Source organism: Sus scrofa, chromosome 13 (genome assembly GCF_000003025.6).
Source record: "Sus scrofa isolate TJ Tabasco breed Duroc chromosome 13, Sscrofa11.1, whole genome shotgun sequence".
NCBI lineage: Eukaryota > Metazoa > Chordata > Mammalia > Artiodactyla > Suidae > Sus > Sus scrofa.
In genome coordinates this window covers 197,704,745-197,728,915 of record NC_010455.5, presented here as the reverse complement: position 1 = coordinate 197,728,915, position 24,171 = coordinate 197,704,745, and the positions used below count along the sequence as shown (strand labels likewise).

Here is a 24,171-nt window from a genome sequence, read left to right as displayed (position 1 = left end):
ACAGCCACAGCTACTCTAGGTCTGAGCTGCGTCTTGCAGCCTACACCACAGCTCACGGCAATGCCCGATCCCTATCCCACTGAGCGAGGCCAGGGATCGAACCTTTGTCCTCATGGAGGCTAGTCAGATTCATTTCTGCTGAGCCACAATGGGAACACCTAAATAAATAAATTTAAACAACACACAGAGCAAGAAGGAAGTCATGACTACATGAGATCCAACTTCGTGTGAATTTACTAGCTGTCAATTACTTATGTGCCCAGGTAATGAGGAAATTTGTGTAGTTCAACCATAATGTAGTTTTGTTCTTTAATTAACCCACTTGTTTCCAAGGTCTGAAGTCAAAGAATGTTATTCAGAGGCCATTTAAGGCCAAATCTGGGGGCTTATTTGCATAGAGCCAACCATTCCCTTCATGATTCAGATAAGTTGATGGAAAAGGGCAGACTCACCAACCAGGCCGGACCTCTAGAGCCCGTGGAGAACCACCTGGAGAGCTTTTAAAATGGGATGCCTATGTCTCACCCTCAGATATTTTGATTCCATTGGCCCAGAGGTTCAAAAATCTTAGGCACTGGGATTTTTTTTTTTTTAAGCTCTCCAGGTGTGGACAAAGGTGAGAACGACATTCTAGTAGGAAGCTGACTGGCTTCTCATCACCCCAAATATGAATGAGTCTGGCTCAACTGCAGTTTACAAAGGATTTTCAGCAATGATCTCCTCCAATGCTAATTTAAGGAACACAAAAGCTCCACTTATCTCACAATAATAATGGAGCCTTCCCTGGATGTGAAATGACAATCCCAACAGGTGACTACCTGTGGTTACCACTGCCTGAACAGCTGGAACAATACCAAAGATAAGGTACCCACGTTTGTCATTTGGAGAACATTCCAAAACCCACAATCCTTTTCCTGGGAGATTTCCATTTCTATCCTCCTCGTTTCCCCTCCAGATGCACTTACAGATGAATAAAAGATGGGAAACAGGAAGACTGGCAGGAATCCTGGTTACCATGGCAGCAAGTAAATGAAATGCTGCAGCTCATGAAACTGATAGTGAGAGCAGGCATCAGGTAGACATCCTGGAGCTGTACCTGCCTTGTCAACTGCTCTCCTTCATGCACAATTCAGCTCCCTGCCTTCGCCTTGTATTTCAGCCTGTTTGGACAGGAGGGAGGGAACGGCACCGGAATGACAGGGAGACCAGGAGACATTTAAGAATCATCAAAGGATTTTGAAAGTAGAGACAAAAGGGCTCGAAGTCTATTTAGATCCTATGAATCCTCTAAGAATCAGTGTATGGGTTTAGCAAAAACATCGATTAGTTGACTGGGTTAAGAGAAATTTTTTAAATATGCCTCCATAGTCAGAAACTTGGGGCTTTGGCAAGAGAGTCAGATTTGCACAACTTGCTATACAACAGCCTAGAAGCCTGTCCACCAACCAAGCCACTGCAGTTGTGTTTAGTTGGGGGGGGGGGGCGGGTACTCAAGGGATTGTACTACTCTGAAGTGCAGGGAAGAGAAAGGGTTACATAAGCACAGAGGAATTAAGGGAATCAAAACATCCTTCGAGACTCAGCTACTTCCTAGGAAAGTGTACCTTTCTTCTGTAATCCCATGTGTATCTCTCTCATTCTACAAACATCTTGCAAGTGTAATTATTTAGAAGGACATCCCCGTCCCTAACCAAGCCTCTTTAAGGCTGCTTCCTACTCATCTTCATGGGATGCTGCAGATGCAAAGGACCCGGCCCACGGGAGGTGTTTGATAAATGTTTGATGAGTATATGTCAAAGAACAAATGGAAAGGGAGTTTCCTGGTGGTCTAGTGTTCAGGACTCAAGGCTTTCACTGCTGTGGCCCAGGTTCAATCCCATGTCTGGGAACTGAGATCCTGTATCAAGCCACTGCACACTGCAGCCAACCAAACAAAGGAAAATGGAAAGATAAAATGGAAGTTACTAACTATACTTAAACTAGAATGGAAGAAAGGATTAAACCAAACCATAAAACAAAATTCAAGGAGAGATAAGACCTTCACTCCAAAAGGAAAACAGCACCATTTTACATACGTATATGGCAGAGATGCCTAATAAAAGTTAAGCATATCCTGTTAGAAACAGATATACAGTCAAGGAACTAGAAACAAACAGGTGGAAGGTGGAAAGAAAGACACAATCGGAGACTCATAAAGGTGCCTCCAAACTTTTACAGATTCTTGGGACATAACATAAAAAAATCCAATGGACATTTTGACCCCTAGAGTGTACCAGAGAATATTACAACAAAACTCAGTCTCTGAAAACCAATGAAAAATGGAAACTGAGTTGACAAGCCCCATGTAGAGACAACAGTATTTTACAGAGAATCCGCCACAGGGCATGACAACAAAATCTCAAATTAGAACTGCAAGGAGAGTAAACGCCAAAGTAGCGGCAGCCCTCATTTCGTTGTTGTTATTTCTCCTTCCAGTCTAACAGCAGCGTCTACCCGGGATGCTATATTCAACTTGGCAGCCACATATAAAAGCTGTCTAACTCCTAAGGTCCTTTCGAAATCTGAATAATCAGTTATTAGCTTTGCCCATAAAGAGATAAGCAGAGTTGTTAAACTCGCACCGGACTTCTGGTTGGCAACGTGTTCTTTTAGGATAAGGCAAAAATGGGCAACAGAATCTGAAATTGCAAGCTTCAAGTGCTAGGTGAAGAGTGGATACCAGGATTCCCAGTTGGAGTATTCAAACACAAGCACCTTATGCTCCCTCCTGAAACCTACTAGAACTACTATAAAGGAATTCTTTTTTTTTAAAGGTACAACTCTCAAAGAATAAGAGAGAAAGGAAAGGAAAACATCAATACAATTTTGGAAAAAAGAAAGCAGACAGAGAAAAGCAGCAAAGGGGAAAACTAAAGAGTCAAGCGTATTTATTACACTACAGCATTTCCCAAAAGATCAGATCCAAGACTTGGCAACACTGGGTATGCCTCTGAAAGTAGGGGTGAAGTGGGGGCGGGGGGGCTAAAATAAAGTTGGTTCAAAGTTTATGGAGTAGCTGGATCCAGAGATGCATGTGTAGAGGCTTATACTCTGGAGTGGATAAAACATTAGTAACTGGACTGGAGGACAGAGGCACAGCCCAAAGTGGTGGTAATCTCAGTTCCCAGACCAGAGAGAGACCAAGAAGGGATTAAGAAAAAAGGCAAACTGAATGCTGAGATCCCTGTGCTATTTCTCCTGATGAGCTCCCAGAATGGTGGCCTGGGACATTTTATCCTTCAGTCAAACTCTCTAAGAACCTTTTTGGGGGAACGTGACCTGTTCTAAAGAGACCACAAGAGTCATCCAACCAAGAGCCAGGTCTTTGAAGGCCAATGAGGTCTACGAGCTCCACCTCCACACTCAGATGATTGTTTAATCCACCCTATTAAAAATAAGCAAACCACCAAAGACTGGCACACATCTGTGCAAAGTCTTTAACATGAGAGACCAACACAAACAAACAAACAAACAAAAATAACTGGAGTATATAAACACAGAAGGAGAAAACTTCAGCATCTTCAGAGATGAGAAAACACAGCACCCATGAAACAAGAACAAGAGACAAAAGGCTATAAAAAAGAAAGACTTGGGGAACAAAGGAGCTCTTAAAAATTAAAAACCTGATAGAAATTTAAAAGAAATTCAACAGAAGGGTTGGAAGATAAAGTTTACAGACACACCTCTAGGAAGATCGAAAAGACAAAGATGACTTGACAAAAGACCATATAAAACCAACTGGATGAGCCCAGAAGGTCCAAGAGCTGAACAAAAGAGAAGGAGCAAACACAGGAGAAAAGTCATCTCGAAACTGAAGGACACAGGGCTGCCAAAGTGAAAGAGGCCACTGAGGGCCAGCACAATGAATGAGAAGCTTTCATCAAGGCCCATAATCATGACTTTTCAGGACACAAAGATTAGAAACTAGGGGAAAATGGTCTTATGCTTTCTGAAGGAAAATACTCTACAATCCAGAACTGGGCTCAAAAGAAACCTCTGCTGCTGGTTTAGAACTGGCGACATCAGTTATGTGACTTTCCTAGTTCTGTAGATTGAAAAAGACCCAGAGGTAGCGACTGGGTTTACCTCTCTAAGAATGAGCCCACCTAGAACTTGGTGTCTAAATACCATTCCCTACTGAAACGCCTGATCCTGAATGGGGCAGAGATCAGTACAAGATGAGTCTGGAACACCTTGTGCTGGAAAATAAGGAAGTATTCAAAAAGGACACAAACTAGCCTGAAGGGAGACCTGTTATCTAAATCTGCAAACACCCAGGCAAAACAAAGAACTATAACCCACTACATGAGATGACACATCAGTTCAAACTGATAAATGGCAAAGAAGCAAACTCCTGAATTCAGTATAGTCCAAAAAAAGTTAGAAAAATCACTGTATTACAGTAAAACATGCTAAAACTAGTGGTTCAAGTTTGAGGACGAATAAGTTATTTACAGTCTGTCTCCCCACAAATAACTTATTACCAAAGGGGGAAATGCTAAGTAGACAGTGGGGAAACCTGGTAGATGTCACCTCAGTCAAGTATGAAAGTTAGTGTCAACAATAATGGGACAATACAACATCACACGCCTCCCAACGGGAAGCTCTGAGGATGTATTATTGCTCCCGTCTTAGTCCTGTCAAAAATCACAGTATGAATCTAACCATGAGGAGACAGATAAGCCTACACTGAAGAGTGGCACTCACAAAAAAGACTGGTCTCTAAACGTCAAAAACGTCAGTCCCACAAAAGACAGAGAAAAGGTGATTCAGACTAAAGGAGACACAGACATAAAAGCCAAAGGCACTGAACCGATTTCCAAACTTGCAACCGGTTGCTATAAAAAGAACATTATTGACATAGCAACATTTGAATAAAAACTTTAGATTAAAATATCGTACCACTGTTGCTCTCTAGATATTGATAATTACATTGTGATTATATGGGTGATTATCCAGTCTTAAGAAATACACTGCTCAATACTTAGAGGGTGAAGGGGAATGATGTCTGCAACTAAGTTTTTTAATGGTTCAGCAAAGTGTTGATGAGAGGAACTGTGGCAAAGTGTTAACTACTCTGAATATGGATGAAGATGATTCTTGGGCTCCACATACCATTCTTACAACTGTCCTATAATTTGAAATTACCTCAAAACGAGAGGTGAAAAACCTAAGAATATTTTTATTTTTTTAAAATGCAACCCAACACTTGTCTTTTATTCTTTATTTTTGGCCACACCTGCAGCATGTGGAAGTTCCCAGGCCAGGGATCAAACCCACGCCACAGGAGCATCCTGAGCCACTGCAGTGACAAAGCTGGGTCCTTAACCCACTATGCCATAAGGTAACTCCCAAGAATAATTTTATTTATTTAATACTTTATACACAATCCAATTCTCAGTCAATACCTGCAAGTCCATGTTTACCAAGGTAAAGAAAGGCAAAAACTGGTAGAGGAAACTCACTGGAACTATTCACAAGTCAAGAGAAAGGGAACTCATACAACCTCAAGGGTAGACATGTGTTCATGCTCAAAATACGTACTCAGAGAAATGTAAATTTTTCATTTTATTCAAAGTTGGTACAGAAGTGCTAACATTTCCATAAAATAATTACTATACTTCAGTTACAGGACAAAATACCACAGAAGGAATATACTTTGCAAGAAATGTAGTTCATCATAAGTTTCCAAATACTTTTAAAGGCTAATGCAGCAGCTGGCAAAATAACACACAGTACACAAAGAACAGTGTATTTTACAGAGTCAGTAATGAAAACTGACAGCTCTTTAGCAGATTTGCTTCATTTTTTTTTCATTTTTTAAACAGTAACACTTTTAAAAACACATTGAAACCGAGATTAAACATGTCTACAATTTAAAAAAATCAGATTGTATACAATAGGTTAGAATAGTCAAGTTAGAATTGTCATGTACGGTTAACAATCCTAAATCTACAATTTCAACTGCATTCCTTTCAATATGGAAATAACCTGGTTTACACCAAATTCTACTTGCTGCTCGCAACTAAAACATTGTACAATGAGATGGACCCAATCAGTTAAACAAAAACAAAAACAAACCAACAAACAAAAACTAAGACAATGAACGGTACACTGGAAATCAGTTTACAATTCAAAAAATTCACCAATAACTCAACAATTTCATTTAAAATCACATTTGGTCTACAATGTATAACTGACACAAGACACACCCCCAGTGCACAGACTGGTCTCTTCCAGAACATCTGAACAAAGCTTAAGAGGCAAGACACTGGTAAAAACATTTTTCAATGTAGACATATTTTTTAAATGCATTAATACTTACATATCAAAATTACTAGATAAAAGCAGCAGTACTCTGCTGACATTTGGCTTAAAAATAAAGGAATGAATGAAGCAATTTCACAGGATATTAGAAAAGGAATTGGTTTTCTTCTTGAAGAAGACTACTAACTTTTGCACAGCAACTATTTTTGATATCCACCTTATCAAAAAAAAAAAAAAGAAGAAGAAGGAAAAGCACTGAGAAGCATAACATAGTTCGTATGTGACTGCCAACACAGGTCTGGGCAACAGAAAAACGGATGTCCAAGCAAAAAATGGGTAAATCCCTGCTCTATTTCTGAACACTGTTGGCAATCTACACACTGAAGCAATATTGGTGGGGAGAGCAGGGCAACAGATTTCATACTGTCATCTTTCACCAATGTATTATGTCATTTAAAAAAAAAAAAAAAGCTTTTGCGTTTTAACAACCCCACAGCAAAGTCTGTGAGCAAAAGACCTGTTGATCCGTTTGCCACTCAAAAGTTAGAGATCTCACAGTGAAATTAGATAATTCTAATTATACATATTTACACTGCTAGGACTACTTTCACCTAGACTAATTAAAGCAATTTTCCAAGGAATTAGAGATGAAAGATATTCTGCTAGAGGAATCTTTCTTTAAAAGCATCCTTTAAGTTCTTAGAAACTATTTGAAATTTAAACACAACCTTTAAAGGTATGGAGCACATCCTACATGGGACTAACAAGGTATTACTGCTCTGCCTTATCACATATTGCTAAGCCAAAGACGTTCCTCAAACCTCTGCTTTTTCCTGCATTTCTGGTACTCCTCTCCCTATGCCCTGCCAAAGCCTGAAGTTTTATATTCTAAAAAAAAAACGCTGTAGGTACACACCTGGCGAGTTTTTGCTGGAGAGAGGAATCCTCTCCCTCAGAGTGATCAGGTTAACTTTTCTAAAACATGTTCCATTTAGTCTATACCAGCTTCAATCTTCAATTAAAGTTGAGTATCCCTAAGAAGATCACTATACAAAAAAGAGAGTGGGAACAAAGGTAGTCACTTCTCTTTCATTCTAAGAGTTCTGTCTTTTGACAAATGGGCTAAGCGTTCTGTCTTGACGTGTGGGCAAAATCTAAGACAGAGATGTATTTATTCATTGCTGATAAAGAGGGACTCTTCAGGTGAAGAAAGTTGAGGAGTAAAGTAAGGGCAATGCCAAGTGCAAGCAAACACATCATTTTCTGCTTTTGCACACACACAGATTTTATCTAATCTAGCCTTGAAGCAGGTAATGAGACAGGCAAAAGAATCCTTCAGACTGTTGCAACCATTGTGAAAAGCAAAGTAGTTCATTTGGCAGATCTGCCTCAATTATTTTGATGCTCAGAACACTTGGATCAAATTCTGCTCTATTAAAATGAAGTGCAGTCAAGCATATAAAAAAAGTAACTTCATTAAATTTAGATTAAACTTACACAAAGATTAAAAATTAGTATTTACTCTGTAAAAATGTGAGATTTCTCCATGTCTTCAGGGTACTATTAACAACAGGTAAAATTTCATAAAGATTTAAGATGTAAAAAACAAAAAAACAAAAATCCGATGGCTTTACAGCTTAAAGCAGACCATTTGTCAAATTGTTCCGCCACTAAAAACCCAGAAGTCTGTCCCTGTTTTGAGTTCCAGATTGGAGGAAAGAGCCCACAGATCCCATTTTAGCTGGTAACCCCCCAAGGCAACTGCAGTTCATTCTTGACACTGCTATTCTCTCCTCCACCAACGTGGTACACACTACTCAGATCCCTACACTGACCTGCTTATGATTCAGGACTCCTATCTGAGGCACCTCGTTGTCCAGGGCTTTCAAAACTACGGTCCTCATCCTAGCAACTCCGAGACAAACACGTGGTGGGCTTTTTATGCCTGGCACTTGTGGGATACTGAGAATACTGTTCGTCTTGTGCTTTCTACATGTGGAGATACACACACATGAGGGAACATGGTTTTGTGCTTTCTATGGACCTTTAAGCATCTTATCACAGAATGTGAAACTGTTGTCACATATATGTTCTCAGATATGCCTATCAAACCTACAGTGGAAAAACGTTAAAATATACTCAGAGAATAAGTAACTTTACATTTTTAATTACAGATACAAAAGAAATACAGAGGATGAATAAATAAGTTAAGCTGCAACAAAGATTAGACCTACCTGGTTCCTCGAACCTAAATAAAGGCTGCATATAAAGTATGTAAATATAAATGTATTTCCTTCACTAGTTATAACAAAATTTTAAAAAGAGGAATTGTAACAAATAAGAGTTATCTGTCAAGAAAGGGAAAGGTGTAAACTAGCAGATTCAATTTTGGCAACCAGAAGGCACTAATCAAATCACCTAAGTTTCAGAAGCTGATTATATTATAGAACGGCCTTCGCCAATTTGGGATTTCAACAATATAGACAGCAATGAACTTCATTTCAGTTTCCAACTATTAGAACAACAACAACAAAAAATGAGTTCTTGAGGAACATTCCACTTACAGAGGTATAGGCTATGTTGGTATATTGAAAAATTATCCAGACGGGCTTGTCCAGAGGCAATAAAAAAAGTAAACACTCCTTTATCCAGCAGCACTAGGGTACAAGGTGAATTTGCCACGATAAATATATGTATGTCTCGAATAAAGGTGTAGTTATCGTCTATCAACTTTTGTGCTGTTGTTGAAATCTCTGAAAAATGTCATTTCCCTCATTGATAGAGTTCACCGACCGTTAAACGATCTTAAACTGGGGGTGGGGGGCTCCATCATCCTGGGCAACAAGGACAGTACAGAGCCTCTCTGAGGAAAGCAAAGCACTGCTCCTGCACTAACAAGAATCTGAGACCCTGTGCTTTGTCTTGACTTGCTCTTCAGCTGCTTTTGTATTCTAGCACCCCTCCCTTCCAACATGTCATAAATCCTGGTAACCGAACCGAACCTAACTATAAAAGTCATTGCATAAATTAAGGTTACTGGTTTAAGTCAAGTCTCAGATTATGGTCCTCCCCTGAAAAAGTAAAGTGCATGAGCTAAGTAATGACACAGAGACGTCAAACCCTCCTCATCTACTTCTGATTAAAAGACTATATATGCCCGTCATTAAGGCTGTTCGTTAACCAGATAAATGGGGTGCTTCACCCCAAACAAAAAGCTAACTCCTATCTTTATAAAGGATTTGAGATGGAAACCAAAACATAAATTATACCAATTCTCACAACATTCCTTTAAAGATCAATCAATAGTCTAAAGCCTTATTCCCACCACTGGAGAAGTTTAAATGAAAACATTTTTACGACAACATGACAAATGGTGTGGGACTCAGTGCTGGAAAAGCCTATTAGTTATTTTGAACTGTAGCTAAATTCTGTTCTGAAGTCAAAGTATGTGAACATCTACTTTTCCTAGGGGTGAGAGTTTGACGAGAAAAAAAAAGAACCAAGTTAAGAGAAGTTAGCTTAATGGAGAAAAAGGGATTTGCAGCCCTGAGTTGTCAACCAAGTCTAACCAAGTGTAGTGAACAAAAGATTACTTCTTATGTAATCCAGCTTCATATCTAACTAGTACAAAAGGGTTTCTCTATCTACCAACTAACTAGTTTCAACTTTTTACCTTTAATTACTATAAGAAGGCTTTTTGGCATCAAAACAAACGCCACGCCCCTCTGCAGTGAGATACCATCATTTCAAAGGGACTGGTGTAAAATTTTAAGTATTGTTGCCTCCCTAATTTTTTAAAAATGAGTTTTGATAATAAAATACTGATAAATTATTATTAGGGCTTTTATTATGAGTGAATACACTTTCTCTGACACTAATTTGAGAAAATAATTCTTGAGAATTAACAGTTTAAGCTAATAAAAATTTAGTTTATTTAAACCCAACTTTATTTAATGAATCATTCTTTGTATTCAAAGTCTTCAAATCTGGGACAAAGTAGCACTTTTGCACACCGTGGCAATAAGCCTGAAAGTGAATCAAGCTGACAAAAAAAAAAAAAAAAAAATCAAAACAGGAATCTGATACGTGCTGGAAAAAAAAAGGTAAATAACTAAAGCAATGTGAGGGAAGACAAAGGGGAAGACCAGTCTCTCTGAACGCTAGGTGGGTAGACACACTCACAGGACCATACCCTGTCTGTAAAGTCTGCTCAGGCTAATGCTAACACTGAAATGACTTAAGCAATTTAGCAGCTGGCTAATGAGAAATCTGATGAATACTGAAGCCTAAAAGCATTTTTCCCTACTAAAGTATCAATATCAAATGTCAGTCACTTTAACCTCAAATATGTTAATAAACTCACACTTTATAATATTTAACATCAAACCGGGGTTTGAGCTGGATCTTATTCACTGGTACCCTAATCTGTATGTGTAGTGGTTTAAAGCAGCTGAGAGCAAAGATGCTTCAATTTCTAGAGTTCAAGGAGTATGCTTATATATCTAACACATTTTATGCTAATTTTGTCTTTTACCAAGTTGTTGAGTCTGTATCACCCAGTATTTCTCAGCCTCTCACTTAACAGTGTCTCTGGCTTCTTCGGAAAGTCTCTGGAGTCATGTCATTTAACAAAAATGGTCTTTATACATCTCTCAACCCAAACTCAGGAAACAGGGACGTGTCACTACTAGACACCTACCCATGTAGTCATTTCCAGCCCTCATACCTCAGATAAAAATGACATAGGGGAGTGAAGTGTAAGAAAAAAAGCAAGTAGCCAGATACTGCCAAGTGGGAACACTAATGGGTCTAACCTCTTAATAGCCAATAAAAGAGCCAGTCTGCGGAGTGGTAAAGAATGAGGATAACCCACTGGCTACAATAAACGATAATCTAAAGACAGAAGGGAAGAACCACACACCCAATATAGGGAAGACAGCAATGGAATGAGAAACACAGAAACTTAAAAAAGATTCTGATCATCCTGGACAAGACTTTCAAGCCCCCACTTAGCCTCAGGGTCAGAGAAATGAAAAGCAACCTTCCCACTCAATTCTTAAAATGTGCAGTTTTGAGAAGCGATGGGTCCCTGTGAAGTACTTGAAGTGTCATCCCTAAGAGCAAGGGCTTTGCGGGCTCTGCAACCCTGGCCAGGCTCTTTGAGCGAAAAGAATGGATCCTTTGAGCCAAGTGAAATGGAAGCCTTGTGAAATCGGATCTGCTGGATTTAGGCCAAAGGATACAGCACCACTGCTACTACTCGATGCTTCTCTAACCTCAAGATGAGAGTGATAACCTCACCAAGAAAAGAATGGCTGGGGAAAAAACTGGCTTGGCTATTTCAAAAACCCCTTAGGGTGGGAGGACAAAATATTCTTAGATGAACAGGGAAATCAGAGGCCCCACAAAGGAACCAGTAATCATTCTGCCTATCAGGGGAATAAGCTATTCTCATCAGATCTTGAGACTAAGACTTCCTGAGAAGACAAAAGTCTAAGAACTGGGGATACCACTAGACTATTTTTCTCCATCTTTGAACACGAGTGTCCTTGCTTCATTTTGACTCTTAGCTAACTACTGTAGTCAATCACTCTTAGCCTTAAACTAATTCCGAAACCTAGCTTGAGCCAGTATGAAAATATATATATATGTTAAAAGTCTACAGATCAATGTCATCATTTAAGACCCACTTCATTAGTGTAAAGTATGACTATTTTGCTAGCTTTAAGACAGACCATACATCATCCCATGAACAATCATTCTAATGAAATACAGACTGAAGAATGGTCCCCTCAAATGAAGTTGCAATCGGGAATTTACACACTTATTCAAGCACATTATCTATTACTGGGAGGCAATAGGAAGGGCAAGCTTCAGGGACTTCAGTCTAAATAAAGTGATGTTTATACTGACAAGAATAAACAATCCTAACGGATATGCTAATAATTCATTCCTTATTTACAAACATTAGTATTCCAAACTTGGCCTACTGCTATATACACACAAGCAGACAAAAAATGATGTCCTTTATGTATCATCCTAAGACACCAACAGAGAAGGTAGGGGGACAGTAATATTCCTGACTGTTAGGAGTCAACATTAAATAAGGGGGGGGGGAGAAATCCACTCAAACATCACCTACTCATTTACGCTTTTAAAAGAAAGGGTAAGAAGGCTGCCCAGCCAATCTGTCAATTCTCACTGCTGAGTTACACAGCAATGTGTTCAGAGTCAGAGAAAATTTTAATTCCAACTTCACATCACTTTGTAAAATCTAAGATCCCATTATTTCCCCAAATACCAAAAGTTGTCTCCAAAGAACAGTCCCTTTGAGAAAAGAGGACAAACCACGAGTCCACATTTGGACACCTGGTTTTCTGTTCTTCCCAACGGATTTTGTAACCTTGGACCTGTCACAGCCTTAGCCTCCACACTGGAGAAAAGGACAGTCCCTATTTATTTGGCCCCCAGCTTATTATAACCTTAAGAATGAAATTAAGAAAAAAGTTCTACAAGGCACTCTAAGCTCTCAGGAAATCATGCTCCTCATACATGAATTATTTTTTCATCTACAAACTCAGTCCATCCATCAGAAAGCCTCCTGGAGATGGGAAGACATTAAGCTACCTGATAACTTCTAAATCAACTTTGGACTGATCAAAGTCCATCATAATGAAACTAGTTTATACATACAAAAAATTTAAAGTTATTAGGACTGAGTTTTGATTCAAAATCTAAAAAAGTATCTAAAAAAGTAATAATTCTTCCTAAAGAATATAAGGTTAATAAAATCATGCAATTAAAAAAAAAATCAGAGATTACAGGAAAGTCAAAGAAAGTAGATACACAACTGGGTTCCTTCACGGAACCATGGAGGAAAAAGGACGGCATACACAAAGAACTACAAGAATCTGCAGAACTTGTCTCCAACATCTTTCGTACCCTGTCCTAATGAAGGGGAATCAACCTGTGAAAAATATATTCTCTTCCAGGAAGACTGCAACGGGGTACCAAGCCATGTCAAGACGGAGGGTCTTATAATCATACAGGTTCTGTAATCTCCTCCACGAGACACACTACTAAACCCAGAAATTCTCATTCATGGCACCTCATAAACATGCTATCCATTCTACAGAAAGGCTATACTGACAATCCACCAATGGCAAAGCATGCACTTTTGAGTTTTCTGTTACTGATGGCCAGTTTGCACTGAAATATCCTCATACTCTAGAGGCTGTGTACAGATGGCAAGTCTTTTGAAGAAAAAAAAAAAAAAAAAAGAAGAAGAAGAAAAAGAAAATCGGGGGGGAAATTTATAAAGGATACGGAGTAATCTTAGAATTAAATTTTCACTCTAAAACCTCAACCTCAATATATCACGATGTAATCAAGTAGGGCAGCCCAGCACAAAAGCAGCATTAATTTTCCTCCAAATTTCTGGACATATCTTCCAAATAGATGCACTTGGGAAGATCCCTGACTAAGAAAGAATGTTGCCCAACTACAAGAACAGAGCTAGAGAATTAATGGAATACGAGTAATCACATGATCAGCTTTAAGTGGATCAAACACTGCTTAGGGGCTGGTGTTATATCCGAACCATATAGACAGCCTTAATGTGGTCAGTAAATTCGGGGATGATCAGCAATGTTACTTCATTTTCCCCCCACAATCATTAGCAATACAATCGTGACACACAACTGTATAAAGACAGACTTGGTGGTCATTTAAGTATGATTCACTTAAACTTCAAAGAAAGAAAAAATAGAAGAAAAACCTCAGAAAAAAAACTTTTCCCCAATATTCCATATACTGGTGGCACAAGAATAGCTACAGAAAAACATTCCTCCTTTCTTTCAACATTCAGAATCCATAGGCTCATGCTAACAAAATGAACCTCGCAAACTGACTTGGCCTGAAACAAGTACCCCACAGCACATGTTAGAGTTTCAGTACATAACTGATTATACAATGTCTACAAATTCAGATTTTTTTAAATGAGGGTAGAGATTACAGAGACAGAAAAAACTTTAAAATGAGCAAGTCTTCTACTCAGGTAAGAAGGCCTACCAAGTTTTGGCAGTGCAGACAGTACATCTTATCCGTGATATCTTAGCATATATTCTGCTCTAAGTGCTCTATGAGAATAACGGGTCTCTCCTTACTTTGGTATGGAAAATTTTAAACCACATTTGCACAATTCAGTCTTAATGTTAAACAAGTTTTACTTCAATTAGGTTGAAAATTTGCTTTCATCCATCTCTGGGAAAATAAAGTCTTGCAAATAGATGATTTTCTGCTAAGTAAAATTTGGCTAAAACCTACAGCGTAAACAATGCCTGAGAGATGCAACAGTTACATAAGGTTTTTGTTTTGTTTTTTTCCCAAAGACTAGAATTTTCTTAAGTTAGTGTCTCATCATATCCTTAAAAGTTCATAAGGAGAAATAAACAAACATGAAAATTCCAAGTGAACACACAGCAAAAAGTCCAATATTTAGTATTATTTTAACTTGTGGAGGTTCTTCCAACATTTGTAAACAAACAGCCTCCTCCTCCATCAGGTCTCTGAGACTCCTCTTGCTGAGGCTCTTACTTTTAAAGCCACAGAACCAATCTATGAACTTCCAGTACCGGCTTCCATCTTCTGTTTCTTTCTTTCTCTCTTTCTCACCCATGAGAGCTGCCTGCCCGTTGGAATAAGCATCTACTGGTGTTTCTGCCTCTGAATGACCCAAGGAAGACACTGGGTTGCCCTCCTCTTTGCAGGTCACCAACAGATTAACATCTTCGGGCTGAATGCCCTTAATGCTATCTTCAGATTTCCCATTGGGAATGATCTGGTTGATGGCCTCACTATTCTCACTGCATCTCAGAATGCTCTTCTCTTGCATTTTGTACGGTTCATCTTTTGGGGAACAGCTCTCCTTTACCACCAGGCTCTTCTTAGACCAAAAGGTGGTGGTACGAATCTGTTCCTTCGTGGGAGGTGGCGTGAGAAGACTGACAATTACAGTGATGAGTCCTGTGACCCAAAACAGTGCTGTGGCCACGTACATGTAATGGATGTCTTTGATGAAGCCTGGCCTCTCATCAGGTTGGTCGCATTCCGGGGCACGGTAGGCAAAGGCCAGTGTCAAACGGACTGCTCCGAGAATAAAGCCAGCCATTCCACCATAGAAGGCCCCTTGCTCATTGCAGCGCTTCCAGAAAATCGCCAGAAGGAACAGGGCTGCAACCGGGGGGGTCAGGTAATCTGCTACCTCCTGAATGTAAAGGTACATCTGGCCTCCTTGCATCTCCACGATGATGGGCACCCAGGCGATGCTGATCACCACCATAAAAGCCACAAATATCCTCCCCACAATCATCAGTTCCCGGGAGCTTGCACTCTTGCGGATGAGTTTGTACACGTCGAGGGTGAATATGGTACTGGCGCTGTTAAAGATGGAGTCCAAGTCACTCATCAGCGCTGCGATCATCACCGCCATCATCAGGCCCCGGAGGCCCACGGGAACCAGCTTCATCACCAGGCGCGGGTAAGCAATATTAGAGCACCCAGCTCTGCTTCCACACACTTGCATGCAGTGCTCTGGGTTGATGCAAGCTATATCATCAGCAAACAGTATCCTGGAAATCATTCCTGGGACAACTATGATAAACATGGGCAGAAGCTTCAAGAAGCCAGCCATCAGAGTAGAGCCTTTGGCATGAGCAATGTTTTTAGCCGCTAGGACCCTCTGCACGATGACTTGGTCAGCACACCAGTACCACACTGAAGCTGGGGTCTGCCCAAGAATGAATCCAGGCCAAGGGACATCTTCATCTGTTGGATTCCGTAACATTTTCAGCGCATCTTTCTTAGGGTGGACATTACAAGAATTTGTGTTGGAAAGGTTGTATGTCAACAAGATGGAAGTGACATTGGGTGAGGCCAACATGTACCTTCTCTTAACTTCCTCAAACCCGCCAATCTCCATCATGCTAATAATCATGAGTGTGAGCGCCCCCACGATCATGAGTAGAGCCTGCAGGGTGTCTGTGTAGATCACTGCAACCAGGCCTCCGGTGACAGTCAGCAAAGCAGTCATGCCAATGAGCAGGATGACAGACACATAAAGGTTCCAACCCAAAGACTCCTGGATAAAGAGGGCACCCGAATACAGATCCACTGAGAGCTTGGTGAAGATATAGAGAATCAGAGACAAGGCTGCAAAATAGACCTGAATCCTATGGCCACCAAATCGCTTGGACAAGTATTCAGGCATGGTGTACACCCCTGACCGGATGTAAATTGGGATGAAAACCCATCCCAGAAGTTGCAAAAGCAGTAAGGCATTGAATTCCCATGCGCCCACTGCAAATCCACTTGCAGCTCCAGATCCTGCCAGCCCAATGAAGTGCTCACTCCCAATATTGCTCACAAACAGAGAGGCACCAATTGCCACCCAGGTCATAGAGCGCCCCGCCAGGAAGTATCCACTCACGGTGCTTCTATTAGATTTCCACATGGCAAAAAAACCAATGCACATGACCAGGATAAAATACAGGGCCACTATGGCAATGTCTGCTGTCTCCAGCACAGCCCTCATTTTGGTAACTTTGTGAATAAAAGTGTCCAATGACAGAAGTGTCCGCCTTTTTATTTACTCATTAGTAACCCCAGCCAAGTCACGTAAACCATACGTGAACTGGACTACACAGAGTAACACAGCAGGTCAAAGTCTTTGTCCTTTGGTTTGCTGTCTTGATGGTGGTGGTTGTGATATACTTTGAAGGAGACAGTTTAAATTTTCCTCCGCTTCTTAATTGGGATTGAGAACTTAGCTCGTACTCTTAATCCACTCTCCACAAGACCATCAGCATTTACTCAGGTGCTGGAGGAGAAATTCTGAGTTGCAGCTAAGTCTAGTGAAGCCTACTGTACCAACCCTGCAAGGCAGCAAAGACAAAAGACAAAGATTGAATTAGAGGAGGGGCTCACCAAGCGATGAGGAAACTTTCAGTCTAGTAAAACGGCGCAACAAGACATTATAAAAAGAAAAAAAAAAAACTTTTTCATATACATACTTTAGGTTCCACAGGAAGGAGCGATCTATTCTATCCCATCTGATACTTCAAAGTCAGTGAGAATATTTATCATTTTGAACTAAGAATAAAAATTCATCAACCTCGTAAAGCCATGGCCTAACTTCTCTAGCCAACTGAGAACTGCCCAGCATGACACTGTCCTTTCTTGTCTTACTGTGTGGCAGTCGTGGATGGGAAAGCACCTTAAAGGGAGAAGGAGGGGAGGGAGGGAGACACTAATTACTCGTAATAAGGGCACCAAAATGAATCTTCAAAGCTGTGACTCCTAAGAGTAATAATGTACTTTTTTAGCCAGTCAGGGTCCTGGATGGAACAGGCATTTATTAGGTGTTATCATCTACCCCTAAACACGGTACCAAGTATTTCTTACTACAAATGTACATCTGTGCTCATCATCATGATAATCTAGAAATCATGACCTGACTCCTGCCCTAAAGGGAAACAAGATGTTCCACACACACGCACAAACTAGGAACATACAACTTATAAACAACCCTAAAAGTTTATTCTGTTAACTAGAAAGAACACACTGAAAAAAATATTTTTTTTAATGTTAAAAAAAGTAATCGCTTCCCTTCCATTTCAACAGGCATTATTTCCAAGACAGTCTCTGAGAGGATAAAGGCACTGACACAAGGTTTTATTTTGTTGAATATTTTTTCCTTTAATGCTTTCTTGTTAAAAGGTATACAAAGCAAGAGGAGGGAAAAGAAGAAAAATTTTCTGGAAGACTTAAAAATAACGTCATTATTATATTTTCTAAACCTAAACGAAACAGACGTCTATAAACTATCAGATAATGAACTATCTTCAGTAAGTCCATAAGATTTTCAGTCCTGGATTAAGAAAATCACTGAAAAGTAGACATTTAAATTTACCTAAAATTGAGTTTATGAACACGACGGTTTTCTCCTGGAAAAAGACAAATTCTGAATCTTCAAAATTAATTACAATTCTAGCTGAAAGGTCAATACGAACAACATTTTGTCTTTCAACCCACTGCCTTCCACATGTTAACTCCTAAGGTTGACTTCTCCTTTAGAGATAAGACCATCTCAGTGAAATGTTTGACAAAGCTGATGCTTTTTGATGAACCCAGGTTATCTTCCTGTAAAAAATCAGCAGCAAACTTTATTAAGTCCTATAAATGACACTAAATATTACCTCTTTTCAAAACCATTCGAAACAGACCACAGCACTGAACACTTAAAACCAATCATACGAAAATCCTTCCTCTAAAAGCCAGTGTCAATAATGACCAGCTGGAGTAAAACTGCCACACACAAAAGCATAAAATATGCTAAAAATTGGGATACTTCATATTTGCCAAATCCTAAAGCTGGTCACATTTCTATGACTACCATCCCTGTCCCCAAAATGTTGAAGTTATTAAAGAAATACCTGCACATTACTTAGGAAGAATCACCCAAATTTTTAATAAACTCTAACCACATAACTAATAAACATTAATTATTTAAAAAGGGTAGCTTTAATGTTTCAGTATAAGGGTTAGGTCCTCAATTACAAAGAAAACCTGCTGGCAGTTATGAGATTGCCCGCCTGCGACGGCACTCCCACTGCTGTCCAACACCCAGGCCATACCCTTGGCGTTCTGTTCCAACCCGCGCCCAGAGAAGCTGAGCTCACAGGTCAGAAGGGCCGTTTCAGGTGTCTCAATGGCCGTAGTTGACTATGCCTCTCCCCAAGAAAGGACAAACACCCAGAGTGTTTCTGTTTTTGTTTGGAGGAAGGTGGGTGGGGTAAGGTGTGTGTTATAATGGCCACTCCAGCAGCCACTAATTTGTTCAAACAAAGTGCTCAGAAACAAAACAAGCCCTTCTCTGATCACTAAGAAGCACTGCTTCAATCAACGGCAGTTTTCCATTGTCACATGTGATGCAGCCAGACAGCTAAGCCAAACGCCGCTCCCTGATGAGGGCTTAGACAGTGTAACCTCCAACTTCTCCAGAACAAGCAGGTAAGCTAGAGAGAAAAGATGTTCTGCATACAGGAGAGGGAGCACCAAGGAGCCAGACACCAGCTCAAGGCTGAGTTCCCAACTCTCTGCCTCCTGGGACCCTTCCAAAGCCAGTGCCCTGGACAGTCCCCCCTCTCACTGGACACCATGCCAGTCTGTGGACAGGTTAAGGTTTTTCCAATTTAAACAAAAAACATCCAGAGACCAGCACCTGGTAAAGACTGGAAAGGGAAAAACAAAACAAAACCAAAAACAGGTCAAATTAGTTTATAAAAAGATATAAATACCATAATACAACACAGCCAAACTTCACATTCTAGTCATAAATGGAGACTGTCACTGCCCTGAACGGCAGCCTTTTAAGAGATAAACTGTGTAATTCCTTAAAATGGTTCCAAGTAAAATATACAAGTTTTGCATATTTTTTCTCATTCTTTTAAAGTAAACATTTCTACAACAAAAATACAACCAAATGCTATCCAGAGATCCTTTATTGTTAGAAAGAATATAGAGGGAAAATTTTTTTCTTCTGCTATAATGAAGCCTTTTATAATTTGTTTTTATATTTCTAGGACCAATCTGGTTCACAGTTGAGATAAATCCCTTTAGTGCAAAATGTGGGACAAGTAATAAAGTGGCTACAGTAATGCTAAGTATGTGGGCTGGTTCCTTGGTAGTACATCTTTAAGGAAACAAATTATTTCTATGACGACAATATCCATAGAATGTATGAGAAATGGTCCCCTAGCTGTGATGGCCATTGTAATAAATTTAGCCAACTGTGCAAGCACAGGGGCACTGTGAAACACACCCCACAACAGGAAGGGGCCATCTTCTCAGAAAGCAGCATTTTGTCGATAGCTCTGCGCAAAATTAGAATATAATCTTCGTACTATTTACTTGGATGAATTAACTTACAATGGAAGAATAATCCAAATAGAGAAATGTACATAAATATTGCTATGTTTGAACTAGGAGGAGTAAAATAGGTAAGTCCAAATTTAAATCAGCTATTAAATTCCTTTAGGTAATATAATCAAAACATAATTAGTTATAATGACCAAACCTAACATCTCCCTTCTACTATCTAGGGAAACCATATAATTTATCTCCCAAATTAGGAAGGAATTCTAGGACAATCTGTAAAATCCAGGATGTACAGTCACTCTAAAAAAAAGAGAAAGTCGGCTGCCATGAAAGACCAAACAAAGGACAAGAAAACTAATCACTCAAGCCCCAGAGCTCCAAGTCATAATAAACTCAGGGAGTCAGGTGGACTCACAAAGGGTGACACAGTGACCCTCAAAGTAACAAACCACAATCTTTTTGGCTTTGGGGTCAATTTAAAAACCATAGACTCAAAAGGACAATTTGAACAGGCAGAGGACAGTACTGTCAACAGGAAGCTTGCCAAGTCTTGTGCATATTCTGATCTGAAAGCAAATATTCCCTTTACCAACTAGTAATTTAAGGATTACAGATCACAGGGACATCTCTGAAAACGTACATGTGTAGGTGGCATGGTCAAGAACGTAAGCAAGCTTTGAAAGCCTGGAGTCCTAGCTCTGTCACTTCCTCACCACAGGATCTTAGGCAAATTAACAATCTCTATGAGCTTCAACTGCCTCCTTTGTAAAATGAAGAGCACCACTTAGCTCCTCATGGTCTAATAAGGAGTAAGGAACTGTGTATGTTTGCCCAGTGCAACAGACAGATGCTCAATAAATGTCACTTTACCTTCCACAGGTTGGAGAGACTGGAAGTGATGATACTGACTCCTTCCAAATTAAACTATACACGAGGCATTTTAGGACCCTCCTAAAAGTTATTTATAGATAAAAGAACTAAATAATGTATTAAAGATGCAGTTCTCTCACAAATATTTTAAACAGGCTCCCAACCACCTCATCAACTACTAGCTCCTACATGCATCTCCATTCAAGTAAAATACAAAAAATAATAACAATAACCCCACTACGTTCATGTAAAATTCTACTTACGGACTTTTTCATACCCATTTTCACTTTTATCATCTTGATTCAAAGTCCAGTAAAGCAAATTCCGCCAGTAGAATAGTTTACTGTGCTTGATATACACATACTCCGTTATGTATACATACTCCTTCCTCAGCCCTTGCTTACTTGAAAAAATGTAGAGCCTGGCTATGGTGGAGGTTTATTGGTGATACCCATGTAAGCAAACCGTTTCTTCAAATAAAATCTTATTCACCTAGAAAAGCTCATAAACCACCAGCATTATCATTTCATCCATATACACACATCCCCTAAGATGTATTCACTTTTCACTTGCTTCTACCAATGTAGAAGTGCGCTCACAAGGGGGTTTTTCTGTTTGTTTTGCTCATTTTTCTAAAGAAGTCTCAGGAAATGGAGACCTTTTGGGTACGCGGGCAACTCTAAATTCAGGAGGCTCAGCACTCTCCTCCACTTGTAAAAGACTGGTTATCATAAGTCAATTATAAATGGAGATAAAAAATAAAACCCTGACACTGACCAAGTCCTAACACCTCTCAGGTACAGTGCCTAGAGTGCTGTGTGCATTATTTTAATCCTCACAACAATTATGGGATAAGTACAATTATGAGGATCGTTTTACAAACAAGAAAACGGAAACCAATGAGACAGTGTAAGACCCCAGGATACAATCATTTGTGTTTATATCTGGATTTGCACTCCCATCTAGTTCTAAAATAGCTTCTTCCTTTAATCACAAGGCAATACTAATCTTTAATGAAAAACACATTATTGATAGAAATAATTAATATTAAAAGATCATTCAATATCATCCGTGTTTAAAAATTTGGGCTTGCACAGAAAACTCCTGAGACGTATATTTAACAAATATTAACAAAAGAGAATGCAAACAGTGCATAGGATAAAATCCAACTGAAGTATTTACATATGATCATACGTGACAGGTACACATATGAAGAAAATAAAGAGACTGAAAACAAAAAGAAGTCCCAAGCACAGACTTCTTAAATAGAACAAATATAGTAGAAAATTCAGGCAGAAGACCAGGGCTTAATCAGCTTCTCATTATCCAAGTCCAAGGCTTTTCTGCCTTCATCCTTTTTTTCCATGTCAATTAGCCATTCTATTAGAAAATTTTAAAAAATTACATCTCGGAGTTCCCGCTGTGGTGCAATGGGATCAGCAGCATCTTGGGAGCACTAGGATGCAGGTTCGATCCCCAGCAGCACAGCGAGTTTAGGATCTGGCACTGCTGCAACCTGCAGCTTGGATCTGATGCAGGGCCTGGGAACACCATATGCTGCAGGATGGTCAAAAATGAAAAAAAGAAAAAAAAATTAAGTCTCAAAGTCTATTCCACACCTGACCTTGCTACCATGGGCTATATGAACCTTAGTCAATCCTCTTTCATTGCTAACTCACATCTTTAAGATAAAGGTTCAAAGAATTGGGTGTATGATCTATAGGTATGAGTCCTCATAGCAAAATCTATGGATCACTATTCTGACTGAATGAAGTGTCTGTAATCACCCAGCCTTTTCTTTGGGAGTGTGAATACTGTGGCTCATCCCTTAAAGCTGTTCTACTCTCCATCTTCCTCATCTCAGAGAATGACAACTACATCCTTACTGTTACTCAAGCCAAAGTTTATCAGTCATCCTTGAAGGCTTACTCACTTTCTTTCTCCAACCCACACACAATCAATCCATTAGCAAAGCCTGTTGGCTTTACCTCAAAAATATATCCAGAATCAGATGACTTATAATCTCAATTGCTAGCACCCTGGTCCAAATAACCACCTCATTTCACCTGGTTAACGGCCCTAGCCCTTGGCCCACGACAGGGCATTAACAGAGCAAGCTGTCGCCTGGTCACTCACGAGGCACAATGTACCAAACATGCCTCTGGGCCTTGACATCGGCTGTTCCCTATGCAGGACACACACCGCACCCCCAGAATTTCACAAGACTTGTTCTCTTCCCATTGTCTGCTCAAGAGTAACTTCCCTAACCATCTCAGTCCCTCCTTCTCCTGCTTGACTGTTTTCCACAGCACACACACCCCCTTCTAACATACTATAAAATTTTCCTATGTTTATTGTTACCTCCCTAACAGAATGCAAATCCCATGAGAGCAGAGACTCTAGTCTCTGATGTTCACTCATGTGGTCTCCGTCTAGAACACTAACCTGCACATTACAAGTGCTCAAATGTTAAATAAATGAATTAAACATTGACTAAGTACCTGATAGAGAATGTTAAACTTCCAATATCCTATACAATCATCAACAGTGGGGTTTCTTAAAGCATTAAGAGAAGGCAGATTAAAAGGCCAAGGAGGAAGAAAGCATTTTTCTCCCCTGCCAAAGTGATTAGAAATCCTAAGAGACTAGGCAAGCATGCTGCCCTTTGTTCATATAAAAATCTCAATGGGCCATGACAGTAAGTACCTGTATTTGGAGCCACCATCTCATCCTACCTATAAACCTACTTCCCTCCATTGTACTAACTCCGTTTCAGAATGTGTTCCAGATTTTAGCTCTGCAATTGTCACCATCCATTTCAGCGTGCAGTTATATGTGATACGGTTGTTTCCACGCAGTCAAAAAGGACAGGCTGGTGTGGGCAAGCAGCACTTCCCTTGGCTCACTCTATACAGTTCAGGCGTCCTGCTGCTATCAAGGCATGAAGAACTCTCCCATCTCTGCCTCTCCATTACACTTGAAGAGTGAGATGTTCCCACAAAACTGAAAAGGTTACTTTAATAACTAGCACTTACCAACAGGAGTGCCAAGCACCAATTT

General features: G+C 39.8%; 2 protein-coding genes across 2 annotated transcripts in view; both read right to left on the bottom strand.

Moving 5' to 3' along the window:
- The window catches only part of MRPS6 (mitochondrial ribosomal protein S6), a 68,868-nt gene that overhangs the window by 27,858 nt on the left and 16,839 nt on the right, over positions 1 to 24,171 (bottom strand). The window lies entirely within an intron of this gene.
- Positions 5,593 to 24,171, bottom strand: part of SLC5A3 (solute carrier family 5 member 3) — a 34,692-nt gene continuing 16,113 nt past the window's right edge. The window contains exon 2 of the mRNA XM_005657149.3: positions 5,593 to 17,237. Within this exon, the coding sequence (XP_005657206.1) occupies positions 14,741 to 16,897 (2,157 nt within the window). The 5' untranslated portion in view covers positions 16,898 to 17,237 and the 3' untranslated portion in view covers positions 5,593 to 14,740. The remainder of the gene's footprint in view (positions 17,238 to 24,171) is intronic.